This window comes from Loxodonta africana, chromosome 6 (genome assembly GCF_030014295.1).
Source record: "Loxodonta africana isolate mLoxAfr1 chromosome 6, mLoxAfr1.hap2, whole genome shotgun sequence".
Lineage (NCBI taxonomy): Eukaryota > Metazoa > Chordata > Mammalia > Proboscidea > Elephantidae > Loxodonta > Loxodonta africana.
Window position 1 is genome coordinate 73,773,043 of NC_087347.1, and position 27,872 is coordinate 73,800,914.

The 27,872-nt window shown below is 42.8% G+C and overlaps 1 protein-coding gene across 1 annotated transcript in view; it reads right to left on the minus strand.

Moving 5' to 3' along the window:
• RAPGEF4 (Rap guanine nucleotide exchange factor 4) overlaps positions 1-27,872 on the minus strand; it is a 153,392-nt gene that overhangs the window by 68,708 nt on the left and 56,812 nt on the right. The window contains exons 5-7 of the mRNA XM_064286994.1: positions 23,784-23,905; positions 21,974-22,157; positions 2,363-2,447 (exon numbers count right to left, since the gene is read on the minus strand). Coding sequence (XP_064143064.1) covers positions 2,363-2,447; positions 21,974-22,157; positions 23,784-23,905 — 391 coding nt within the window. The remainder of the gene's footprint in view (positions 1-2,362; positions 2,448-21,973; positions 22,158-23,783; positions 23,906-27,872) is intronic.

Here is a 27,872-nt window from a genome sequence, read left to right on the forward strand (position 1 = left end):
AGTCGGAATTGACTCAACGGCACTGGGTCTGGGTTTATGACATCAGATGACTCTGGTGTTATTACAGGCCCTTCCCCACATCCCATGAATGCTTCACCACAAACATGTTGCAAATTCAATGCATTGAAGTTGAAAATTAAGCTTAAATGTGTGAGTGGATTTACATCCCAAGATAGCAAAGAAAAAAATCTCTTTTTCTAAAAATTCCAAATTGTGGTCCCAAATTATGGCTCTATTCCCTCAAGCAGCAGGTAGTCTGAGAATTTTCAGCAGTTCCTGAGTAGCCAGGGTGTGAGGTAGAGAGACGAGGCCACCCACAATCCCCTCAATTTCACGGGACTAGGGGTGTCAGAATAGTGGCATGCTAGGTCACTGGAGCACAGGTAGGGAGAAGGGGCCTTTCCTCACCTCCCTCTACAGCATGAACACCACAGACACGAGGGGCTCCCCAGGTGAGGCTCCAGGTCTCTGACACCATGTAGAGCATGGGCATGACAAGGACAGGAGTGGGGCTGGACCACTCCCTCGTATACTCCATGTAGATGAGCAAGCTTCCGGATCCCCACTAGTCCAGGGGATGGGGGGAATGTCAAGGCCGCCCTGTCTGGGTTGATGAAAACAATGGAGGCTCCATGCCAGGAACTCTCCCAGAATTAGGTAACAGTTTCCATGAATGTTGTGAGCCATAATAGAGAACTAATGAATCTACAGGGGCAATAAGCAAGTAGGGGCTTGCAGTAGAGAGTCAATTTGTGTAGGCCCAGGTCTGGGTGGCTGGGTGATAGAGAAAGCACAGGCAGTTGATGAAGACTGATAGAGTCCTTCTAGCTTGTGACCCAGTCCTAGGAGACTAGCGACAGAGAAAGAGAGAGACAAACAGACAGAGAGCAAGAGAGGCCATCTGAAGTGCAGGGGTTGTGCAGACTCCTGAGCCTATGCCTGGTTCCCAGTGACCTGGCCTCAGGTTGCCAGGGATGTTTTGACTTGGCTCAGGATAGCCAAGGGTGAGGTCTGATCTAACTCTGGCTAGTTAGGGTCAGAGGGAGGAATTGCCACGTAAGTGGCTGGTGACGAGGAATAGAAATATGGGAAGGTGAGGCCTGGATCCACTTCCAGCTGGGAACTGGATTCATGCTGATCCTTGCTATGCAGTAAATGATAAAGACGGGGTATGCCCACCTTGCCCTTTTTAGAGTGCAGTTGGCAGAGTCTCAAACCTTACAGTTGGTGGTGAGGATGGGGTTTGGAGCCCTGCTGCTTGAGGCTGCGGGAAATGCCTCACTGCTCTCAGCAAAGACCTGAACTTTCCCTCCCCCGGCCCCCAGAGCAGGGACCAGCAGGTGCTGCCATCTTGTGATAGCATAACATCACCTTTGGTGAACTGGTAATGAAAGAGCAAATTAGACATGTAGGTAAGATTTAGGGGCCTCAGTACAGAATCTGTGAAAGTTAGACATATTATTATTATATTGAATTATTAGCATATAGGAGACTCATGTTGCTGGGAAATCATGTTATTATGGAAGGAGGTGTTTCTGTTCCTATTCAGAAACCAAAACCTCCATCCACTGCCTTTCTAAATATCCTAATCAGGTTAGCATTCAGAGTCAGAGACAGTTAATGGGCCCTGTTTTTAGCAGGCTGTGCTAGTGTGTCCTAACATATCTGAACTGATGCTCTCTTGAACTTTCTGCTTCCTTTCTCATGGGGCAGGCAAGCATGGGTAGGACTGGCCCCTTGGGCCAAAGCAGGTCATCTTAATTTCTCTCCTTCCTCCCTCTAGGGGAGGGATCCAGGCTCTCTTGGAGTCTGGCTCTTTCTTGCTCTCTCCTGATTGAATGTGCAGGTTCTAAGATTTAGATTTGAAGGATGAATCACATGTTTCAATTCTATTCATACCGGATTGTCTTGGTGTTTCGGAACATGGGCGACTACTAACATATTAATACTTCATTCCCTTTTGGTGATTGTTCTTGGGTATAATTTTCTTAGCACTCCATGAAAGGGAGGAGGGTGATGTGAGGTAGAATTCAGGCAGTCCCAGACCCTTTCCCACAACCATAATACCGTAATACTCTCCTCCAGTCCTAAAGCTGTTGTTGTTGTCGGGTGCTGTTGAGTCGATTCCAACCAATAGTGACCTCCTGCGACAGAGTAGAACTGCCCCACAGGTTTTCTTGGCTTTGATCTTTACACAAGCAGATCACCAGGTCTTTCTTCTACAGAGCCACTGTTTAGGTTCAATCTGACAACCTTTTGGTTAGAGGCTGAGTGCCTAACCACTGTACAACAGGGCACAAGTCCTAATCGTTGCATTTAACTCAAAATCCCCCTGATCTTGCTGACCTAAGAGGCAACTTACTGTGGTAGAAAGATGGGACAAGGCTTTAATGTGTAGGAGCTCTTCATAGATAATCTCTAGGTCATCCACCGTCCTTTGGCCAGGTCTACAAAGGGAAAAAAAATGGAAATAATGAAGAGGCAAAAATGGAAAGGGCTTCAGGGGTCAGTAATATATTCAGGCATTCTTCCTCTATAAAAAAGATATTGGCAGAGGGAAAGACTTATGCCATTATAATCCACGAGATGAATGTGTTCCTTGTTGGAAGCGAATCCAAGAGATCAGATGTACAAACAATCCTCCTCCCTTCTGCTCTCAGAGGAAAGAGAACCTTCACTTACATCGCAGTTTGCTAGCTTGACTCTCATTCTGTAGAGGATTATGCTAAAAAATTACTTTTCATCGCCACCTTAATCAGTAACAATAAAATTCAACTTTAATGCAACTACGAACAGTTGGGGTTAATCCAAATTCCTTGGGATCCTGTGTGATTTCTCAGCCAAAAAGAATAATAATGCTGCTGTTACTATTGGTTTGGGTTATGCCATATACTTCTTCCAAAGGATGTAAATAAAGAATGTACGTAGACTCAGCATTTTCTTACCTATCTGTTAGGGGTTGAATTGTGTCTCCCCAAAAGATATATTGAAGTCCTAAGCGCCAGTACCTGTGAATATGACCTTATTTGGGAACAGAGTCTTTGCAGATATAATCAAGTTAAGATGAAGTCATTAGGGCAGGCCCTACTCCAGTATGACTCGTGTCCTTATAAGAAAAGGGAAAGAGACACAAACATACACATTGAGAACACCATGTGATGATGGAGACAGAGATTAGAGTGATGTGCCTAAAAGCCAATGCTAAGGATTGCTGGTAACATTAGGAGCTAGGAGAAAGGCCCAGAACAGATTCTCCCCTAGAGCCTTCAGAGAAGGTATGGCCCTGCTGACACAATGATTTCAGACTCCTAGCCTCCAGGCCAATAAGAGAATAAATTTCTGTTGTTTTCAGCCACCCAGTTAGTGGTTCTTCGTTACAGCAGTCCTAGGAATGTTACCCTATATTAAACATTTAAACTTTAATGAGCTTCTGATGGTGTTTCATCATCATTTTACAATTTAATGAGTGTTCCTTGATTAAATAAATCCAGGAAGTGTTGGTATGCTGAACACAGCACTGAATTTGGAGTCTGAAGATCAGGTTCTAATTTCAGAGCAACGACTCATCATCCCCATGACATCAGAGCCTCAGTGTCCTTATCTGTACATTGGGGATAATGCCTTCCTGAGAGAGATGAAGTGAAAGCTAGAGGAAGCAGCAAATGTGAAGGTACCTGCATATTTATTTGTGTAAGGAATAAAACAACAACAGCAACAACAAGGTGATCTTCAAAACCCATATCCTTGCAAAAGAAGTAAAGCAAGTTCACAAATAAAAAATGACATTTTGGTCAAGCAAATAGGACCAGAAACTTAGTGAATTATTAGAGAAGTATTCTGAACAACCAAAACTTTATTATAAATAAGCTAAAATAGTTAATTGCATTAAATGATCTTACAGCTGCAATTATAATGCAGGAAAGGTGACAAATCTAGTGAGAGCTAATTGAGGAAGTAAGGGAACTCTTCATGTTCCTTGCATATTACTTCACAAGGACAGCTTTAACATGAACAAAAGGATATGGTATCACTTCTCTTATAAAATCAATGGAGGATATTTTTCCTAATCCTAACTCTACAAAAGACAGATATTAAATTCATGACCCAAGGAGACGTCAGCGAGGTTCACCTCCTGCCAAGGATCACCACTGAAGGACACATTGGTGTACCAATCTAGTACTTACTCGTGGAACCCAGAAGGCATGGGGTCTATAAAGACACAGAAGGAAAAGCTGTGGCCACAAGAACTCCAGAGGAGCCAGGCCTTCTTAGCAAGGGGTCTAATCTACTACTTGACTTAGACATGGGGATTTTGAAACTGGGACCGTTGAGGATTTAAAAGTCAAGTGAGTCACCTCAGTCCATCCACTACTATAGAGGCAGCTAATGTGAAAGTCCCATGGTAGGCGTAATAGGATTATGGCTCTTCAGCACAAGGAGCAGTCCCGCTGTTCTTGCTACTTGACATCAGCTGCAAATAGCATGGAACCTTACTAGAAGCTTGGCTAAAAGAGAAAACAGTTAACAAGTCTCATTCTTACCTCCATGGGGTGGGCTATTATGGAGGGAGGAGAAAAACTCAGTGGGGAGGAAAAAAAGGGGTTAGAATTTAGCCCTAAAATCTTGACAGACTCAATGTTTGGAATTATGAGAGCAGATCTCTACAAGTTCGGAAGTGTTTATGTAATACCAATATGAAATCTATACATATCAACTCCTATGGGTTGAAAATAAGTCCTGCCTTTAGAAATCTATAAATCTGTTATATTAAAAAAAATTATTTCATCCAAGATTTAAAACGTGATGAAGAGCCCTGTCAGGTCATCTAGGCAGTATTCTAAAAACCTGACATAGTGATATAAGGCTGCTCTTTGAGCCAACACTTTGAGCCAGCAGTTAGTCTTAGGACCTGCACCACAGTAGGGAGTGGGGGGAGAGGTAAGGGTGGCAAAATTCAAGCTATTTTTGAAAACATATTCAACTTCCTTGCCTTCCCACACCATCAAGCACTCCCCGAAACTCTCTTCTCCCCCTGTGCTGCCTGCCCTCCTGGCTCTCTTCCTTCTTTTCTAAACATTTCTCTTCAATGTCTTTCTTGGTCTGTTGTTCTTTTGTCCACATCTTGAATTGTGCTCTGCCCCAAGGCTCTGTCTTTGTCTCTGATCTCTTTTCACTCTGCACTCTCCCTGGGAAAATCTCTAATTTTCATCTCCATGATGATGAGACCTACATCTTTATCTCCAAACAGACCTCTTTCCTGAGCCCCAGTGGCCTCCTGGACATCTCTTCCTACATAACCCACAAGTACCACAAGCTCAGACATCCAGAAGCGTTCCCTCATCATGACATCTTTAAAACCAGATCTCAATTTATTTTTCCAAATTTGTCTATCTCCCTTGTTTTCAGACCTTCCTTTATGACCATATTCTCTCCTCCAACCATAGAGGCATCTCTCCATTCCCTAAACATGCTGTACTTTTTCATGCTTCAAAGCCTTTTCTCATGCTCTTCCCTTTGCCTGGGATATTTTTCTCAGCCTCAAACCTAGCTCAGATGTCACCTCTCCCAGATAAAACTGGCTCACCCATGGCAGAGAGTCCTTTATTCTTCCATGGCACAGGGTCCTACTGCTATGGTAATCACCACTTATAGTGATGGATGTTGTTACCTTAACTATCCGTAACATTAGGCTCATCTTTTTAAAAGTAATAATATCTGGTTGTGCACACAGCGCTGGATTGGAAGCAGAAACTGGATTTGAGATCTACATCATGAACTTCCTACTTGTATGAATGGTCTAATGACTAATTCCTGTATCTGTAAAATGGGAATAATAAACAGGATTGTTGTAAAGATCAAATGAGATAATATACATGACACATTGTATAAACTAGGAAATATGGCACAAATGCAAAGAGGCCTTAGGATCAGAGTGGGTATTCAATAAAGTTGATAGGATGAACGAGCACACAAGTTCTTATAATTCATGCTCAATCCAGGGTCTGCCCAAGGGAGACCACAGCAGTACCACAGACCAGTTCTTGTTTTGTGGCCTGAGGAGATGGGGCTTACACTCTGCTATCCCTCCCACTGAGGGCTAAGAGAGATGAGGTGCTCAAGGCAGCTCACTTCTATAATGACACATTTATGCCATGGCAAATAGTTAATTATTAATAAGGGGAAGGGCGTAGGATTAAAATGATGGATCTCACCTCTTACCCCAATTCTCTTGAAACAATAGAAAAGAGTCCTGGTGATATAATGGTTAAGCACTTGGCTGTTAACCAAAAAGTTGGTGGTTTGAACCCACCAGCAGCTCTGCAGGATTAAAGACCTGAGAAACTGCTCCATAAAGATTAAAGCCTAGGAAACCCTATGGGGCAGTTCTACTCTGTCACCTGAGGTCACTATGAGTTGGGATAGACTCAATGGCACACAAGAACAATAACAATCTTTATGAGAGTAGATTACCAAGTCCTTCTCCCCTAGAACTGCTGGGTGGGTCCAAACTGCCCACCTTTCAGTTAGCAGCCAAGTGATTAACCATGGCACCACCAGAGCTTGTTATATTTTCCTTAGATTTATTCCTCTAGTTGTATGGAACAAATTACCATCCTAGGCCTGCTGTGAGTACTCAGTCAGAGGAAGTCAAGATCGGGGGGCCCTGGACTAAGGGAACCATCGAGGACCAAGCAGCACCTGTGGGGCTGGGCCCTTCTTTGGCCAAATGTTTGGCTGCCATGCTAAAGGTGTGATAGAAAAGATATTTTAAAGTCCAAAAAGCACCAGAAAACAAATAACACCATGACCACCAAAAACAAAAATAGTTTAATCAGGAGACCACAAAATTTTAGGAGCTCTTGGATGATAGAAAGTAGATAGGAATAGAATGTCTGAAGAAGAATACTGGAAGCAAGCATAGCTCAGCACTCCCAGAAGAAAACCAGAACAGGAGTAAGCACTGTCACCAACAGGGGCTCTTCTTGGTCAAGCACAGGGGGCAGGAGTGGGTGAGGTCAGGTGAGTCATCAAAGGCTGCTTCATTCAGATGAGTTGGGCCATTCAGGTCCCTCTTTCCGACCCCCTCGTACTGGGCAGTGGATAGTGGCAGAGTTTACTAAAACCTGAGACCTGCTCCTTAGGACAAATGCCCAGGCAGGGCCCTCGGGGTGAGCACTGCAGCCTAAGAGAGAAGCAGAAAAGAGCGTGTGAAAACCCTGGGCCTTCCCTGGAGGTAGAGAAGGGAAAGAAAGGCAGCTCTCCAGGAGGGATATACATGGAGGGCTCCATTCCTAACGAAATCTTCTCTATTTTGGCAACTAATGGGAGAAGGTGTAGGGGGTGGCTTCAGCCAGCTGCTTCCCCCATGTACACTCCACAGCAAAGCCTACCAGCAAACATGCCCATCAAAGGGTCAGCCCCACCGCTCTCAGGGGAGGCTCTGTTGGGGTGTGAACCACTACACCTGCATAGAAACCCACATGATGGCCCATTCTACCCTGGGTCCTCCATTCATCAATGACCAACACACAGAAATAAAGACCTCCATGTGGACTCCCTGGATGCCGCAGAGAAGCCCACGGCAGCTGGTTGAAACCGAGTGGAACAAAGCCTAATAACAGCTTGGTCTCTGAGTCTTAAACAACATCCAAAATGAAAGAGGGAAAAAAAGGAAGAAAAAACAAACAAGCAAACAACCCTGTGGTCTACAGTGGTCAATGTAATCACAGGGCAGGACACTGTCATTTGGCAATCCACCCTGGGAACAGTGAACTGTGTGGGTCCTGTTTCCAGAAAAATTTTCAATAAGGTGAGAGAAGTCAGGACTTCAAGGTGTGAAGAGACTTACTTTAAAAAAAAAAAAAGAGTAGATTCACCATTTGCAAAGTGACAGAAGCATTCGAGGGAGGTTTGTGTGAAACTAGGACACTGTCCCTCAGGGATGTTGCCATGTCATTAGGACCAAAAGCTGAGCTAAGTCACGCGGAGGAGGCCAGATGGAGCAAAAGTCAGCCCGGCCAATCTGTGCCCACCAAAGCAGAGCAAAACGTGAGCCCCTCCTGCCCCAGGTGGCTCTTGGCTGTTTGTGCAGCAACAACAGCCGCGGAGAGAACAAACCAGCCCCTCGGGGCCACCAGCTCAGAGCTGCTATGCCATCTAGTGTCTCAGACAAGGCTCACCTCTCTCCTCACATCAGACAAAGGTTCTCCTCTTGATCTATACCCCCTCCTCCCAGGAGCACCTGATAACACCTCAAACTGGGTGTTAGCCACCCCAATCACTGAACAAAGTCGTATTTTAAAAGTGGGGCTTCTTATGGCAAATAGTGGCAGTTTCATGCTTTGGTCTTTAAGGGGTGGCAGGGAAAAGATGGAGAAGAGCTTCCACAAATCAGCCCCCAGCCTGTTGAAATAGTAATGAAAGGGTCCCAAGGACTGAAGGCAATTTGGCTTTCAAGAGTAAAGGGAACAGTCGCCCGAGCAGGAGGCACTAACTCCCACGTACCTTCATAAGAGTAACCTACAAGGCCAGGGACTGAATTGACTCTCGGGCTGCTCTGAGTGGCAGCTGGTGAATGTACCCGGTCTTTACTCGTCCTTCTCCAGATGTCACAGGGAGAGATATTAGGCACCCCTGCTTCTTTACAAACCTGCATGGTGCCACGTTGATGTGGATTTGTTGGATCCTGCTGTGGAAAGGCCTAGTTTCTGCAGGGGATGCATTCTGGCAGCAATGTCTAGTTACAGACAAGATAATAAACGGGGATGGATGGAGAAGCAGTTTATACATTAAAGGATGGGAGGGCTCAGGTGATATTGGAAGCTGCTGGTAAATACAGTTTTATCAAGGAATTTATCAAGGTCAGAGACAGAGCTCCTCTGTTGGAACGTGGATAAAATGAAGGATTCATCCAGCCACCAAGCAGCACTTGGCATGGCCAGTGGTAAAATATGCAAATGAGAAAGCAAATAACCTAGTTCCTCTAGACCTGTCCCTCATAGACCTATTCCCTGGTACATGGGGGGAAAATACCCAGGGGCCTCAATGTTGTAACTATCTACTTAACCTGTGGTCAAGCTTCAAAATAACTGAAACGCCTTATGATTTTTTCTGGAAGGAGGGTGCTTTATTTTTGTGGCAACATTTTATCACAATCTTTTCAATTCTCCTGCTTATAAGTCATCTCTCAAACTTGGATCACCATTTCCCAACACTTTAAAAAACTTCTAGAGATCTCACTTCTTCTACTCCCGTTTGTGGTGTGGTTAACCACCTCCTTGTCTAACAGTGTTTGTGGGTGGTATAAACAGTTAACGTGATCAGCTGCTATAACTGAAAAGCTGAAGGCTTGAGTCCGTCAAGTGGCACGATCTACTTCAGAAAAATCAGGCAATGAAAAGCCTCATGGGGCACAGTTCTACTCTGACATGAGTTGGAATTGACTCAACAGCACGTGGTAACTGGTGCTTAATAATTAACAAAGCCAGCAAAACGTGTTTCTTTTCTTCACCTCCCAGGATCCTTGTTTCTTTTTCTTTGCAGCATCCCAAGTGTTAGGAGCCTGGTGAGTTGACATTTAAAGTGTCCTGCTCAGCTCCTCGCCACGTCACCACGCCTTCACCTTATCTTCAACTCAGAAAAGGGTATTTTTAGCTTATCAGATGCAACTGGGCGACAGATGCTGACTTGGTAGAGAGAACATTTTCTAGCTCTGATACTAGAGCCTTTGTGAAGTTGGAAATGAGCACGGTCCACAGCTGCAGCAAAAGCTTTACGAACACTGGTGAGATGTGATGTCATCCCCATCAGGGCATGGGTAAGGGCTCCATAATTCAGGCCTCTCAGTGTTAAATTTTCTTAGGGCAATGTGGTTCGAGGTTTTACATGTTTAGAATCTGAATATGCCCCATATTTTTCCAGCAAAAGTGTTTACTATGAGGACCCTCCAGAAGTTTAACATAAAACATTTTCTTTTTTTTCTTCTTCTTTTCTTTTTTTGTGTTATTGTTGGCCTTATAGACCTGTCTAATCTTTTGCTGAAGGGTGAACCTCAGGAGTGACTTCAGTACTGAGTTAAAAGTGTGCCTGGAGGCCATGTTCTCAGAGTTTCTCCAGTTTCTGTTAGACTAACATTAAACTTTTAAAGGGTACAACTATAAATATTTTCCATTAAAAAACTGAAATAGCAGATTGAGAAAAATAAACAAATTTGGATGGAGTCAGGCAGTGTAACTACTTGCCTCTGAGTACAATATATATATATATGTGTGTGTGTGTGTGTGTGTGTGTGTGCACCTCTTAGTGTTTTCATTTTATTCTTGTGTACCTCTCAATGTCTTCACTTACCTTGGTCATGTTGCGTTGACTTGGCTCATATTGTACAGTGCCTTTCTTTTCATCAGAATTAACACGCGTCTTCTAGTAAGTCTCCCTCTCTTCCTTTCTCACCCCGAAAACCATCAAAGAACATTGCTTTCTGTGTGTAAACCTATTCTCGGCTTTTTATAAAAGTGGTATCTTACAATATTTGTCCTTTTGTGATTATTTTACTCAGCAGGCACTCACCACCTATTAACCTCAATTTTTTCATCTGTAAACTGCAGATGATAACATTAGCCCTACCTAGTTCACAGAGTTATTTTGAAGCTCAAAGAGATGACGTATGTGAGATGACCATATAAACTATATAGTGCTGCTCAAACACTAGTTTTTAGGTTTAGTTTATGGTTCTGGCTAACGGGTTGATGTGGGAGTAAACTGACTCTGATAACTGAAATCGGGCTGGGGGTTGTCAGCGGCTTCTATGCTACCTTTAGATTAAAATTTCCACCAACCTTTTGAGGGAGCTGGGAAGAGAAGCAGATTAATGATCAAAAGTAGGGTTGCCAGATTTAGTAAATAAAAATATTACATGGGACATACTCATACTAAAAAAATCTTTATTGTTTACCTGAAATCCAAATTTCATTGTATTTAATCTGGTAACCCTCATCATAAGGCAATTTGAAACTGTAAAGCACTTAATTCCTGTGGAATCAGCTTTGAAAATGGATTTTAAAACTTTAGACTCTTATGGCCAGTTGGATTCTGCTGCTGACAAAACATAGCAGACACCAAATAGCTAAAACAATGGTAAAAGAGAAGAACTAAATTGGAGGACTCACGCTTCCTTATTTGAAAACATACAATACAGCCTGGTACTGATATAAAAATAGACACATAGAACAATGGAATAGAATTGAGAGTCCAGAAATAAACCTGCACATCTACGGCCAAATGATTTTTGACAAGGGTGCTAAGTCCATTTGATGGGGAAAGAAGAGTCTCTTCAATAAATGGTGCTGGGCAAATTGTATCTCCACAAGTAGAAAAATGAAACAGTATCCTTGCTTCACACCATACACAAAAATAAATTAAAAATGAATTAAGGATCTAAATGTGCAAACTAAAGCCATAAAGTTCTTAGATCAAGAATCGGCAACACTGTCAGGCCTACCTCTCAACAACAGATTATCTAATAACAAAAGCACAAACAGCGAAAGACTAAATAAATGAGACCTCATAAAAATTAAAAACTTTTCTTCATCAGAAGACTTTACCAAAAAAGTGAAAAACAAGCTACCAACTGGGAGAATATCTTCAGAAAACATATATCTGACAAGAATCTAATAACCTCTCTCTCTCTCTCTCTCTCTATATAAACTTCAACAACTTAACATCGAAATGACAAATAACTCAATCATAAAATGGGCAAAGGACTTGAACAGACATTTCAACAAAAAGGGCATTCGAACGGCCACCAAACACATGAAAAGATGCTCAGCATCATTAGCCATCAGAGAAATGCAAATCAAAACCACACTGAGATACCATTACACTCCTACTAGGATGGCTAAGTTAAATAAGAATAAATGTTAGCAAGGATGTGGGGAAATTGGAACCCTATCCATTGCTGGTGGGAATGTCAAATGGTACCGCCACTGTGGAAAACAGTGTGGCGGTTCCTCAAAAAACTGAAAATAGAGCTACCCAGCAATTTCATTCCTAGGTACGTAGGCAAAAGAAAGCAGAGCCTGAAAAAGTGACTTATACATCAATGTTCACTGCAGCACTATTCACGATGGCCAAAAGGTGGAAACAACCTAAATGCCCATCGATGGATGAATGGATAAACAAAATGTGGTATATACACACAATGGAATACTACTCAGCCAGTAGGGGAAACGAAGTCTTGATACGTGCTACAGTATGGATGGAGCTTGAAGACATTATGCTGAGCAAAATAAGCCAGTCACAAAAGGACAAATACTGTATGACATCATTTAAATAAGAAGACAAGAAAAGGCAAATGTATAGACACTAAAGTTTACTAGCGGTTACCAGGGCAGGAGGGAAGGGGAAAAGGGAGGAGGGTGTTTAACGGTGATAGAAAAATCACATTGATTAAGGGTAGGGTTGCACAGCTAATTATTGTAATTTCTGTCAGTAAGTTGTACATCAGTAAAAAGTTGAAATGGCAAAATTAGTGTGATAGAGATATTTACAGCAACAACAACAATAAAAAAAAGTAGCTTTGAGTCTGCTTATGTACAATCAAACACCTCAAGGGATTCGGTTCCTTGGTTTGGAGGTTTATGGTCATGGTGTCATGGGACATCCCAGTTAATTGGCCTAATAACGTGTCTAGCGCTTCTGTTCTGCCTCCGAGTTCATTGTGTAGTGCCCAGGGTCTTAAAAGCTAGCAAGTGGCCAGCCAAGGCACAACAGTTGGTCTCTATTCGCCTAGAGCAACAGAGGAAGGATAGTCAGGAACAGGAGAAGAATATGGAATTCATGGTTAATTGCCTCCATGAACAACTGCCTCCTTTGCCATGAGACCAGAAGAACTGGACGGTGCTTGGCTACCATTACTGAACATTTTGATCAAAGATTCCATAGAAGAATCCTGATCAAAAGGGATAAAACGCAGAGCAGAATTTAAAATTTTCATGGACTCTAGACTTTTTGGAGCCATGGAGGCTGGATGAACCCCTGAAACTAGAGCCCTGAGATAATCTTCGAATCTTGAACCCTGAAGTCTTCTTAAAATCCAACTGTAGTTTAGCTTAACTAGTAAAAAAGGTCTGCCTTGGGCATTGGGCATTACACTCTTTTAAGTTGTATATGGGATCAAACTGACAACAGTAACTTGAAAGGTTGGACTGGAACCTTAGGGAATAGTGAGTTTATGTTAACGAGTGTGGAACAACTCAGAAAAGGAGGGTGAGAATGATTGCACAACTCAAAGAATGTAATCAGTGTTACTACATTGCGCGTGTAGAAACTGTTGAATTGGTTTATGTTTTGCTATGTATATTCTCAACGACAACAACAAAATAAATAAAATTTAAAGAAAAAAAACATAGCAGAGTTCAGGATATAAACTTTAAAAAAAATGAAAGAATTACAAGCTCTAGAAGCACATAACTTCAATTCAGACTCCTAGGTAACAGCTTAAAGTAGCCATGGAAAGAATAATCTTGATCATCATCATAACTCACTACATATTAGTGGCAAATCTGAGTATCTTCCACACTAGAAGACGTTTGTTCTATGGTAGATAATAAACCTGCGCTGTGTTCTGATCTATATGGTAATAATTGATTGAGATTATTTTATTAATATTAATTAAAAATCAGATTTCCATGGCATATGCCCTTACCTAAGTTCAAGGCATAAAGCCATGGGGCCATTTTGGATCCTTTTTGAACCAGGGCAGGTGGGAGGGCACTGTAAAGAACACAGGCTCTGGAATCAGACAGACTTGGGTCAAACGCTGAGTCCACCCTTACTGGTTAACCACAGGGAAGTGACTTAGCCTAAGTGTGTCTCCTAACCCATAAAACAGGGATACCATTAGTAACTATCTTGTAGTTCTGTTGCAAGAACTGACTTAGGTGATGCATGTGAAATGTTCAGGACAGTGCCAAGCACAGGTGTGCTCAATAAATGTTGCTGCGATTAAATACAATTGTATCTGTTATTCCATTTACAAACCCTTGGGAAACAGGGAGAGGGTAAGCGTAAGCGAGGATTATTAAGCTCACTTTATAGCTTAAAAAATTTGTAGCCTGGAGATGTTGGGTGACACACTGGTAAATTGGTAAAATAAGACTAGAATCCAGGGCTCTTGTGCTCAGTATTATTTTCATTTCATTTAGCAGATTCTTAGGTCAAATGCATGTAACCTAATGCTGCTATTAAATTATGAAAATATAATTAATTTTAATCTCATAAAACTCAATATCTGGTTTTCTGTCTTTAGTCTTGGCTTCCTCCAATCCATTCTCCACAGATATCAGAGAAACCTGTCTACTGTGGATCTGACTATACCACACTTCCCTTCAAAGTGCTTCAACAGTGCCCCAAATGGCAACAGAATAATATTCAAGGTACATAACAGAGCATAGCAGACCCCCTTCAATCTGACCTCGGCCTAACTCTCCAGGTGTATGTGCTAACTCTCCTGGCCTGGGCACTCCCACAGTGTGAAACGGCTTATTGTTCCCTTCTGGAAACTTCCTGACATGTTTTTGTCCCCTTCTTCCTGGCCAGGCAGGAGGAGCTCTTTGTATGTTCTGGGAGAACACTGCAATATTATTTTTGCTGCCTTAAGAAGAAAGGGCTTGAGAATCAACCCAAATATACAACAATCATGAAGTGAGTGCACTGAGGAACATTCAGAGGACAGATATTATGCAACTATTAAAAATTCTATCTTTAAAGAACAGTTAAGGTTAAGGGGAAATGTCATGATAACATAAGAAGGTAGAAGTTGAAAAATTACCAGAGGAATAGACACCAAAATGTTAATTGTAAATATGTCTGGGAGATGTGATTGCAGGTTTTTTTCTTTTTAATTCTTCTTTAATTTTTTCAGTGACTTCCAAGTTTTCTATAATAGATTGACTTTAACAATAAAAAATCGTTATGAACTTGAGTAATCTTATCATGAACCTGAACCGTAAATAGACAAGTACCTCCATCCACCCTCCCAAATCTGCGTCCTAATGACAGCAATCCAATGGTTGGTTTCTTAGTTGTGTAAACATGAGGGATAAATGGCAAAATTGCCTTTACAGGGGTGAGGCAAATTCAAACCCAAGAAATGACCCGTTTATTGCAATCATTTATTCCGGTAATTCTACAAGCATTCACTTAGGGCATAGCAATGTTTCTAGTAAAAACAAAGACAAAGTTTGTCATGCAGTGAAGGAAAGGGTTCACAGTGAATTTCTTATTTAATAAAGATAATGTTCTTTTGGTCATGCTACTCTTCTGATTTGCATCCAAGAATGGACTTTTTAACTTTGAATGATTTCGGGCATATCCCAACAAAAAACAAAGCCCCAAGTCAACTGATTTCAGGCTTGCTAAAATGCGATTCCCTTATAGTTATCAGGATTTCAAATTTCACACCTTCAAAAACAACTCGGACAAATAAAGACTGGATTAAAACTGGTTCTTCTCATTAAGAAAAATTACATAGCTCCTCAAGTGCCATCTAGAGCAGGTGTGTGGACCAGCACCAAAAACAAACCAGTTGCTGTGGAATTAACTCTGACTCATGGTGACCCCATGTGTGTAAGAATAGAACTGCATTCCATAGGGTTTTCGCAGCTCCCACCTTTTGGAAACAGATTACCAGGCATTTCTTCTGAGGGGCCTCTGGATGAGTTTGAACTGCCAACCTTTTGGTTAATAGTTAAGCACTTAATGGTTTACACTATCCAGGGCTCCTGGACCAGTATCGAGGGGTGTCTTCACTCTGCCTCTGCATGGACACTCTCAGATTAGAGAGCCAACTAAATCCCTACCCCGACCACATCGGTATTTTCTCATGTTATTTGATCCATCTTGAATTGTTTCCATTCAAACTTATGCTCCATACAGTATGTCAGAAAATATTAATATTTTCATGTAATATAAATATTCCATGAAATAAATTAAGTTTCTTAGTCTCCAACCCATTTGGAAGACTCCTGGATCTGCCAACAATTTTCTTGAATTATTTGCATGTTTTTTTTTTTCCTCTGCTCAGGCCCAGCTGACATATCTCTTGTTTTCTCAAAAGCTTCTAGGCTTTTAGGGAATTTCAGAATTAAAGACCTCAAAGTAGATTTGGGAAGTACCACCTACTTCATTTCCTGCCCAACTTTGGGCTGGTCCCTCATAAACCATTCTAAACAGTAAGGCATTATGTCTTCCTTTACTTCAAAGAGGGGGTTGGAAGGCTTATATGGCAAGAGCCTTCTTTGTCTTCTTGAAGCCTCTTTTTATCCAGCTCAAGTTTACATAACAGTCTGCTTACCTGGTCACTCCACATCTTTTTTGCCACGCCTCCCCCACCCCCAACCAAAGTACTTGCTCAAAGATAGCCAAAATGCACATTCTACTGGTAACAGTCTCTATTATATCTATTTGCCGTAGGGTAACCTTTTATTTTTAGACTTATAAACAAAGGAAAATCAAAACAATAAGCTCCCAGAGCTCAATTTAAGCTTGATGGCCCTGTCTCAGAGCTGCGACAACAGCACTGTCAAACTGTCACTATTCTATACCACTTGCCCCCAAATGCCATCCAGGTCTGCACCTGCGAAACCAGGACGGGCATTGTGAGTCACTCTGTCTGCCACCATATAAAAAGCTAATTTCACATTTAGAATGTATGTTTTTTTTTTCAATACCAATAGCAACAAGAGTGTGCCAAAAAATTTCCCCCGAAGCTCTATTCTGTTTTTTAAACTACAGAACATTCTTTCATAGTTTGACAGTTAAAATGCCGCAGTTAATGTAATAAACAGAGAATTTTTCTAAGTAGCCTGTCAAAACAAGTGACACTTTTTTTTTTTTGCTAGAGAGTCTCAGATTCAGAACAATAGGAAGTACCTTTCAAAGCAACATCTTCATTATACAATCAAATTCTCAAAGTAATCTTCTCATCAAAGAATATTGTGTTATTTCTTTCCCAGTAATTATCAGAGTTCTGCAACCTCTCTGGCAGTGGTGACTATTATAAAATGCAGCTGTGCTGGGTTAAGAAATGGAGGAGTCCTGCCCAGGTCGATATGGAGCCAATGCATCTCAGGCCTCCACGTTTTCTCTATGCCTTGGCAGTTTGGGTAATAAAAAGTCGACATTTCTAGGACCTTTGAACATGCCCTTATTTCTATGGGCAAGGTGCTCAGCTGGGTCTCTTCAAAGAGAGCAGTGATATTGGAAATTCTTGATGAACTAAACTTGTTTTCTTTTTACATAAATATAATACAGTCAGAAGCCCCAAAGATTATTAAAAGAAAAAAAAGCCATTGCTGTTGAGTCAATTCTGACTCATAGCGACCCTACAGGACAGAGTAGAACTGTCCCATAGGGTTTCCAAGGAGTGGCTGGTGGATTCGAACTGTTGACCTTTTGGTTAGAAGCCGAGCTCTTAACCACTGCTCCGCCAGAGGTCTTGAAGATTATTAGGGGATCAAAAAAAAAAAAAAAAAGAGGTGTGTGTGTGTTCATGGGTGTGTAGAGTTTGAAAGTCTAAAATTAGATTTCTTACTTTTTGTTTTCCCATCTCTTAGTGCTATCATTCCAACAGAAAGAAAACCTTAAAGTTCTGAGTCAAAACTAGAACAGCCAGCTCAATTCCAATGTCTACCAAGTTTGATAAAACTTGGGAAGATAGGAAAATCCCAGGGGCACCCAAGATAAGGTTATCTTGGAATACTCATGCAGCCTGTATTTATTTTATTGGCGGCGATAGACTGAAAGAGTCCAAGTTTTAGCATGTAACTTCTCTGAAGAACTTTTGGGCTGTCAAGGGCCACTCAAGTCAATGCTGTATGGAAGAAAAAGGAGGCACAGGCTCTCATGTCTAAGGGTAACTCATGAAACCCAGCTCTCAAATCTCCAGTGAAGGCTGCATCAATTAACATGAAGTACCTAGCGTGGTGCCTAGCACACAGCAGGCACTCAATAAACGTTTGCTGCATCTGAATCTAAATTGGGAATGTCTCTCCCATTGGACTATAAACTCCCCAAAGGCAAAAATAATTTTATTACTTTTTTAAAAATGCTTTTGGTAGATGCTCAAAAATATTTGTGAATTGGGTGGCATTTCTGCTTCTCTTAAAGCAACTAAGAATTGAGGTAATGAACATTAGCTGGGACTGTATACTCATTTACTCACTTACTCAGCAAAGTTTATTGTGGGCCTACTTGCCCAGAGGTGTCTTGGGAGGAAGTCCTGACAATCTACTTCCAAAATAACAGCCACTGACATAACACAGGTTATAAAGAAAAAGTTCTATGTCCTATTTTGGTGAGTAGCTTCTGGGGTCTTGTGAGTGGCCATCTAAGATACATCTACTGGTCCCACTCCGCCTTGAGCAAGGGGGAATGAGGAAAACCAAAGACACAAGAGAAAGATTAGTCCAAAGGACTAATGAACCACAACTACCACAGCCTCTATCAGACTGAGTCCAGCACAACTAGATGGTGCCCAGCTACCATCACTGACTGCTCTGACAGGGATTACAACAGAGGGTCCCGGGCAGAGCTGGAGAAAAATGTAGAACAAAATTCAAACTCACAAAAAAAGCAGACCAGACTTACTGGTCTGACAGAGACTAGAGAAACTCCGAGAGTATGGCCCCAGACACCCTTTTAATTCTCTACTGAAGTCACTCCTAAGGTTCACCCTTCAGCCAAAGATTAGACAAGCCTATAAAACAAACAATAACACACATAGTTTGACCATATATACGAGATTAAACGAGCACACCAGCCCAGGGGCAAGGATAAGAGAGCAGGAAGGGACAGGGATAAATGGAAATGGGGAACCCAAGGTGGAGAAGGGGAGAGTGTTGACATGTCATGAGGTTGGCAATGAATGTCACAAAATGTGTGTATTCATTGTTTAATGAGAAACTAACCTGCTCTGTAAACTTTCAACTAAAGCACAATTAAAAATAGATATATCAGCCATTGAAAACCATATGGAGCACAGTTCTACTCTGACCCACACAGGGTTGCCATGAATTGGAATTGACTCTATGGCAACCAAAAACAGCAACACTCGACATAAGGCTCAGAGCTAAGGCTATGGCCTTTGTTAACTCCCACACCAAGTTAGCACCCATTCTCACGTCATATTCCATTGACACACGCTACATTTTACTTTGTAGCACGCATCAAAGCTGTGAGTAGACTGTCACTTGCATCAATAATACTGGAAGGTCTGTCTCCTTTGTGAGTGCCAGGAAGCGCCAGGAAGGAGGAACACTCACCTTGTTCAATGCTGCAGCCTTAGCGCCTAACATAGTATCTTGAACAAAGTAGGTGCTCAATAAATATGGTTAAGGAATAAATGAATGAAAGAAGTAAAGTGAGATATTGATCTTAAGAAACTCACAGTTTACATGATGTTTCTCAACAGGGGCATTGTTTTCAGGACAGCTCTTTCTTTTCTGGGGTTTTTAGGCACTGCAGAATGTTTAGCATCTGTTGGTTCTAGCCACTGCCCAGTGAATGTCAGCAGTGTGCCCCCTCCTGTGCTGTGACAACCAAAACACCCCACAACTTCCAAATGCCCCTGAGGGGGCTGTCCTACTCTTGACTCAGGACCACTGCGTCATGTTGGCTTGAACAAAGGCAGCATCAAGGAGGTTGGCAGGTAGGGGATGGACCCCGGAAACAATGACTTACAAAGGATGGACAATGGGATACAGAGGTGTGGAAATGAGGAAGGTGAAGCAGAGGTACAGGAAAGAAAGTGTGGTCTAGAATGCTGTTGTTTAAACTGAGTTCCCCAAGCCCTACAATTCTTCTGTGTCCCTTCAGCCCCACACCTATGATTCGTCAGGACAAAAAACCAAAAAGTAAATATAAAATAACCAAACCTGTTACCACTGAGTTGATTTCGACTCATAGTGATCCTATAGGACAGAGTAGAGTCGCCCCATAGGTTTTCCAAGGCTATAAATCTTTACAGAAGCAGATTGCCACATCTTTCTCCAGAGGAGTGGCTGGTGGGCTCTAGCCACTGATCTTTCGAGCAGCAGCCAAGTGCTTAATCACTGAGCCACCAAGGCTCCTTTTCAGGACCAAAAAATCCCATGGGCATCAAGTTGATTCTGACTCAGAGCGACCCTATAGGACACAGTAGAACTGCCCCATAGGGTTTCCAGGGAGCGGCGGATAGATTTGAACTGCCAATCTTTTGGTTAGCAGCCATAGCTCTTAACCACTGTGCCACCAGGGCTCCCTTTTCAGGACAGGAGGCTAAATTATCTAGGCAGGTTCCTTGGACTCCACTCCTGCTTTAGTCATAGAAGTCCCGGCTTTTCTGTTTGATATTTTGGATTTTTCTGTCAATTTTTTTTTTTTTTTTTGAAGTGTTCTGAAGCTAAAAGAGCTAAAAACCATGAAAGATGATGGTACCAATTGGGATGAGGAAAAGCCTGGGTATACATTAAGAGCCAAGTGAAAGTGTTGACAAAGGGAACATGGTGTGACAAAAATGAAATATGTTGAAAAGCCTTTGCAGCACTGAGTGAGGGCTAGTAAAACGGAAAGAATCCTGGGGAAAGGAAATAGGGTACACTCAGAGAGGCTATTGTGTATTAGGCTGAGGGGCAGACACTGGGGAAGTTGATCTTTTGGATACATCACTCTCAGAAATTAACCAGTGGACACACAAGAAATGTGAAGTTTAACACTTTTGTTGAGACCCACTGATCACAGAGGGTAGACAAGTTAGTGACTCAGAGCCCCCGGATGAAGCTGGCAGGCACTGGTTGCCGGGTGGAGAGCGATTTCATTTCCAGCCAAATAACATAAGCCTGTGTGGTTTTGGACTCCTGTGCCAAGACATCCCTTGTTGGGGTTGGGACCGTGTCCTGTGCTTCTTTGTAGGCATCACAGCAATTAGAAATTAGCAGAGTGCTCTGCATATAACATGGGCTCGGTGCGGGCAGTCCCCAGGTTACGAACATCTAACTTATGGACAGCTCACACCTCATACTTGACTTTAATGTTATGTAAATTTGCCCTCACTCTGACATGACTGAACTAACACCTACTCACAACAGATTCTTCAGCACAATCGCTTTCACTTGCTGCACGTGCAGCTTTTAAATCATTGAAAAGGCTTCGAGCCTTTTCTTGCACTGAAGTTCATGTAAGGCTAAATAAGAGCCGTATGCACCTTCTGACGTACCTACGAATTCGACTTAAAGACACAGGTACGGATCTCATTCGTAACCCGGACACTGCCTGCCCATTCTTTTTGAATTCATCTGATTAAACACGTCAGAGTCGTCAACTTCAGCTGGAGGGCGGCTGCTGAAGGTAAGATGGGTTTCAGCGTGGGATGGAAGGAGAGGCCGCCCGGATGACTGAATGGAAGCCTTGAAAAGGTTACTGGAGTACTGTACTGGTGCTGTTGTAAGAACGCGTCTTTAAGCTGAAGAGCAGAAGCCTCAGAATAGGGTGAAAAGGATGTACTGAATGAATGAATGAACAAGCAAGTGAATGAATGCACAAATGAACAAAAGCACAGGCAGGAAGACTACAGTTCTAATGAACCCTGTCTTATTGCATGAGGAAGAAAGGGGCGGCCACAGTTTGTCACAGAAACACAGCAATTTCTGTTCGCCATTGACCAAAGGTCATTTCATATGAAGATTCAGTTTTGATACTCTGAGCCAAGCCCTGAAAATCTTGATAGCTATAACTCATGCAAAAGGGAAATGGAGTTCTCTGGCTCAAAAATAGAATAAAAAAGAGGCAAACACCACTGTGTCAATGACTTCAGTATTTCTCCTTTGACCCCATGGGAAGGCCAGCACTTTGAAACCAGCCTTGCTTCCCTCCGCCCAGGTGTGCCTGCGCACCTGCTGGTCCGACAAGCTGCAGGGGTGAGTGACTGGCTCTTACTCACGGTTTGCGGAGGATCATCCTCATGTGGGCGTCGGGGCCCATCTGCGACAGCAGCAGCATGGTGTCCTGGAGTTCCTCATCACACTCCTTCTTCTCCTCCTCAGTAGGCAAAGGGGCATCCTCGTGCTCGTCATCCAGGAATCGATAAAATAAATATTTGTCTTGGAAATGGTGCTCCTGGTCCACTAAGGGAAACATGGAGGCCAGTGTTGGCCGTTGCACCTCTGTCTTACAGCCACAGGCTGCTGCCGGCACAAGGGACCCCGTTTACCAGAGCAAACGGACGGTGTCAGGCAAGACAGCCAAATGGCAGCAAGGCGTGAGGCTCGTCACCCACCCTTGCCTCTCCGCCTGCCCAGGCTGAGCAGCTGGAAGCCATGTCCTCCTGGTGCCGTCATGCACACCCAGCTCTCTGACACACCCTGCTCCTGGGCCTCTGTAGGCCTCCCTCATGGGGACCTGCCAACTTTCCCCAGACGAGCACTTTGACTAGCAAGAATCACCGTGGTGACATTTTCTAGTATGTGGGACATATGGCCACAACAGGAAAAAACCAACTGCCGGATCATGCTCCAAAATGGTTTTTGGAAGTACGGACTTTAAAACTAAGCATTGGCTTTGGCAAGATCCAAATTCATGCTTTTCTTTCTATAGGTACTGCTTAAAACATTTCTGCCTGGACTTTTTAGAGAAAAGTTAGAATAAAATTGTTTTAACAAAGCTGGCTAGACCAAGCTTCTAGGTCACACCCTTCTGGAAGAATCTTAAGGAAATTTTCCAGTTCTGATAAAAAAGCAAGCAAGCAAGTAAGAAACAGAGAGAGAGAGAAAAAGAAATGTTTTTCTCTCTTGTCCCAGCAAGATCTAGAGCTTGGTAGGACAAAGACCACGAACCCAGTTCAGAATCCCTCATCCATACATCTTAAAGCCTTTAGCCCCATTTCAGGATGGAGCATGAAAAACTACAGAGAAGTGGCGGGCCCTTGCTGTTTTGTCCAAGTGTGGCTCCCGGGATAGCAGCATCAGCATCATCTGGAAGCTTGTTGGAAAGGCAGAATCTCGGGGGCCCATCCCAGGCCAGCTGGCTCAGAGTTCTGCATTTTAACAACAGCCAGGAGTGATTTGTGTGCACATCAAAGTATGAGAAACACCAGCCAAAAGCGGCCTTAGGGTCCCAGGTGTTGGTGGATTAAACGGATGATTTTAATATCTTGTCAGTTTGGAAAAAAAGGTCTTTAAACAACCGGCATGAGCAGTTCGGCCACAGTTACTGCCAGTCCCGAATAGCTACTCTGCTCAATTAAAGGCCCTGCAGCTATCATGGGCTGCAATTGCAGACTGCATTCCTGATTTTAAATGTGGTCATCCTGTGAGTACACAAATTGGCTCTTCCAGATGAGGCCACTGTTAAAAGGCAGCTTCTGAATTCATTACTGACTTTCATGCCATCAGCCCAGCCACACGTTTCATTGCTCTTCATTCTGCCCTACGTGGGGATTGCTATGATGCTCAGAGTCTAATCACACTATCAATGAACCGTGAATGCAAACTAATAAACATAATTGGAACTGATGCACTCCGGTTGCAATTTCATTTTCCTTTCATACATTCTCCTGAGTTAGGAAGGTACAATGGTGGAACACAGCAATCAATAGCACCAACTTGCTGCATTTGTATTGCTAAATGAAGATGCTAGCTCTGCAGATCCCTAAAGAGATCATAATTCTTTGCTGCCCATTTGGGCAGGAACTTACCCAGGGAAACACACTTAGCATTTCTTGAAGGTTTTCCAGGGACAGTGGCTCATCTTACCATGGTTGAGAACACCATCTTCTAACAGGACTTGCCACATGCCAACAGCTTGGGTCCGGGAGTGAACACACTGAGTCTGCTGCATCATCCAGTCCACCAATTCAGTTCCCACACAGCATTGTCTAAGGAAAGGGGGGACAGAGAGGATGGGAAATCACACCCTTGCAGATGGCTGTCAATAGAACCTCCCAACAGCTTAGTCTCGCTGTAAACAAAGCACCACACGCAGAGTAGCCTCAGGCTCTGACACTCTTATGTTGTTATTAGCTGCCAGAGAGTTGCCTGCCACCCCCAACTCATAGCAACCCCATGAGAGCTGCCCAGCGCCTCTGCCATCTTCATGGTTGGTTACATACAGATTAGACCACTGTGAACCACAGGGTTTTCATTGGCTGACTTTTTGGAAGTAGAGTGACAGGCCTTTTTCCCTCGTCCGTCTTAGTCTGGAAGTTCTGTTGAAGTCTGTTCACATCATGGTAAGACAGGAGCCTCCACTGACAGGCGGGTGGCGGCTGTGCATAAGGTGCATTGGATAGGAATTGAACCCAGGCCTCCTGCACAGAAGGCAAGAATTCTACCATAGAACCACCACTGCCCCATCAAATGCTTATAAAAACCAAGAAAACCATCTGGCTCATGAGAGAATCTTTTAAGCAAGGCTGGCTAAATAAAAGAGCATTGCAAGTTCCCACACTGGGGAGATCAAAGGGCTGCTAGAAGGGAAGTATTATCTGACAAGCTAATTGCAGGGCCAGAAACCCTCTCATCTTGGGCCAGTCTCAGAAAATCTCAATGTGAAATGAAGACAAGCAAACTACTGACTTCCTCCACCTGGGCCTCGAGACGAATGAGTTAATGTTCGTGAGGCACTCAGAGGTGCTCTATGAAAGGTGCTGTATAAGTACAAAATTATATAGCAGTTTATATTTTCAAGTAATACTACTGATCTTCCTCGGAGGGGTGTTGGGAGAAACAAGCAATTAGCAATGCAAATCACTTTGAAAAAAGTTCTGTGTAATGAGCATTACCACTTCTACAGAGCATGTCATCTGACGAGCTCCAAATGCTTTCTGGCTTTATGTAGATTCACACTTTAATCTCTCAGATGCCCTCTGTGGTAAATTGGCAAGGACGAGCAAGCTGTATACATACATATATGTTGCTGTTGTTAGTTGCCATCAAGTTGATTTTGACTAACAACGAGCCCATGTGACAGAGCAGAACTACCCCAAAAGGTTTCCTGGGCTGTAATCTTGATGAAAGCAGATTGCCAGGTCTATGGAGCTTCTGGGTGGGTTAGAACAGGCAATCTTTCTTTCAGTTAGCAGCACAGCCAGGGTAAGCGAGGTAAGCATGTGCTTAGGGCACCAGCAAGACAGGGGCACCAGTTGTCCAAAGCAAAGACCCATAGATGCCAAGCACAGAGGACACAAGGAAAAGCAAGTGCACAATAGTGATTCAAGAAAGACTTGATCCATTATCCTCACTACGTATGGAAGTAGATATAGTTTGGCAGCTTAATTGTTTTGAAACCATTATAGAAAGAAGTGCTTTTAATTACAGCATTTTAGAGATGAAAGATCTATCTAAAAAAAATACAGTAATTTGTTGTAATATTTGTTTTCTGATCACTAGCTTTTTTTATGACATCTTTTCATTTGTTCATTTATAATCATAGCAACTATTACAAAACAAGCACCAAAATTGAAGTATGAACCGTTTAAAGCAAAATTGGTAAAAATCTATTTTTTGCTGCGGCAGATCAATAGAATTTTACATTGATTGTTGTTGAAACAACTAAGTTCACTGATTCATTTTCTTTGATGTAGAATAGGCAGAATAGTCTTTTTGTAGAAAATGCGGCACATAAAAACCGTAGAACCCTGCATCCACTTAAAATTTTATAATCCAGTTTATCTCATTCCGTTACAATGGCATAGACCACTTTTGCCCTCAATCGCTAATATTATAGTTGCATTTAAAAAGAAGTTACATCATGGATAGCTAAGACACACATGAGTGCACACACACACATATACATGTGTATATATATAAATATATATATCACTTACATATCCCGTTGGAAAGCATGAGTAAACAGAGGAGGGGCAGCACAAGGTTATCGGTGCTTGGGGCCCTCACATACTTTAATCCACCCCTGAGCTGAGTGCTTAACTGTTGCACCACCAGGGCTCCTTATATGTATTAGTTAGGAAATATATAATCACATACACACACACACATTAGGAAATACTGGAACTTTTTGTGGGGTGAGAAAGAAGGGCAGGTGTTTGTGGCATGACGACTCGGAGGAAATGAGTCTTGGAGTCCTAGGGACGAATCCCAAGGGGCAATGCAGCAAGGCAGAGCATTACAGAGCAGCTGGTGGCCTGCAGCTGAGACTGACTCACTGCTTGCCTCTGTTCCCATGCTAAGGACGGCCCCATCTCTGGGGCATGGGCTGCTCCCAGGGGGCATCTCTCTAGTTTAAACTGGCAGAGGCTTCTGGTGCTGTGCGACTTTTGAAGTCTGGCTTGAGATTCCAGCTTTCTATAAAGAGGTCCTGGGGGAGAAAGATACAGGTGTAACTGAAAAGTAACCAGTGAGAAGAGTCTTGAACTGCCAGGAGACTTGACATACAGCACCTACTGCCACCTATTAGCTGTGTGGTTTTGGGCATGCTGCCTCAACTGCTGGCTCTCAGTTTCCTCATCTGTAAAATAAAGGAGGAGGAAAAGGTGACCTTTAAGGCCTTTTCTAGTTCTAACATACTGTCGTTGTTAGAGGCTGTCGAGTTGGCGCCCGACTCATGGCAATTCCATGTGTTACAGAGTAGAATGGTTCCATAGTGTTTTCCTGGCTGTAATCTTTATGGGAGAAGTTCACCAGGCTTTTCTTCCATTGAGTTGCTGGGTGGGTTTGAACTGCCACCCTTTAGGTTAGCGGCTGACTGCAAACCACTTGCGCCACCCAGGCTCTCTATTAAAAACTCATGGTGACCCTATAGGACAGGGTAGAACTGCCCCATAGGGTTTCCAGGGAGCAGTTGGTGGATTTCTACTGCCAACATTTTGGTTAGCAGCTGAGCTCTTTCTTAACCACTGCACCACTATCAGAGCTCCTGGGATTTGCTAAATTGGATTTACCCCACAATATTTCTCAGGGAGGACATATTGGGAAGGCCTTAGATTCCCAGGACTGCTCTTATTATGATCTATATCTGCTTCAGTGCACACAGAGACACCTAATTACTCTTCATTCTGAACTAAACATATGACCTGTCAAAATATTCCTCTTCTAATTTCAGATCTCATTAACGGGAAGAGTCTTGCAAAAGTATGAAAAGTCAATTTCATTTGACTTTTAATTCAATAATTGCCTTTACTAAAAAGAGCAGATGGTATCAAGATGATCCCAGAGCATCTGGGTCTCTATACAGGAAGTAAGAGTCTTGCAGTCAGAATATAGAATAATACATATAGTTGTGCCACCTGTAGTGAATGGAATCACTGGTTTCCTCTCCACTAATGGTCCCTAGCCACTTTGGAACAGATGGCAGACCTCTAGTATAGTGATCATTGGAGTGACCTGCACCTGGGGAGACCGCCACCTGCTAACACTGTAGCAATGATATAACAAGGTGAGGAGTAGGAAGAAGAGAGGAGGGAACTGGGAATTACAAGATCTGGGACAAGAAACTCAGACTGTAGCACAGAAAAAAGAAGTCACAGCTTCTGGCTTCCAGTTGAGTCCACAGGTCATTACCAACAGATCATTAATTTGTGTCATAGGGTGTGGAATAGACATAACACTTATATTTCAGGGGTTTAAAATTGTAGCGCTATAGAGCTATGGTCAGATTATGGTTTCTGACTGCTAGTTTCCATTATTTGTCACTAAACATGACATATTTTTTCCCTAATGTAAGTCAACACTTGGGAAAGCATAATCACATCTTAAATTAAGGGAAAAAAATTTTTTTTTAAAAGAAGAAGGTCCTTTAGCCATATGCGATTTTGAGACTCCTGTAATGGGTTCAAGTGGGTAAACTCTCTCTGGGGACATCTGACACATGATTTTTTTCTTTTT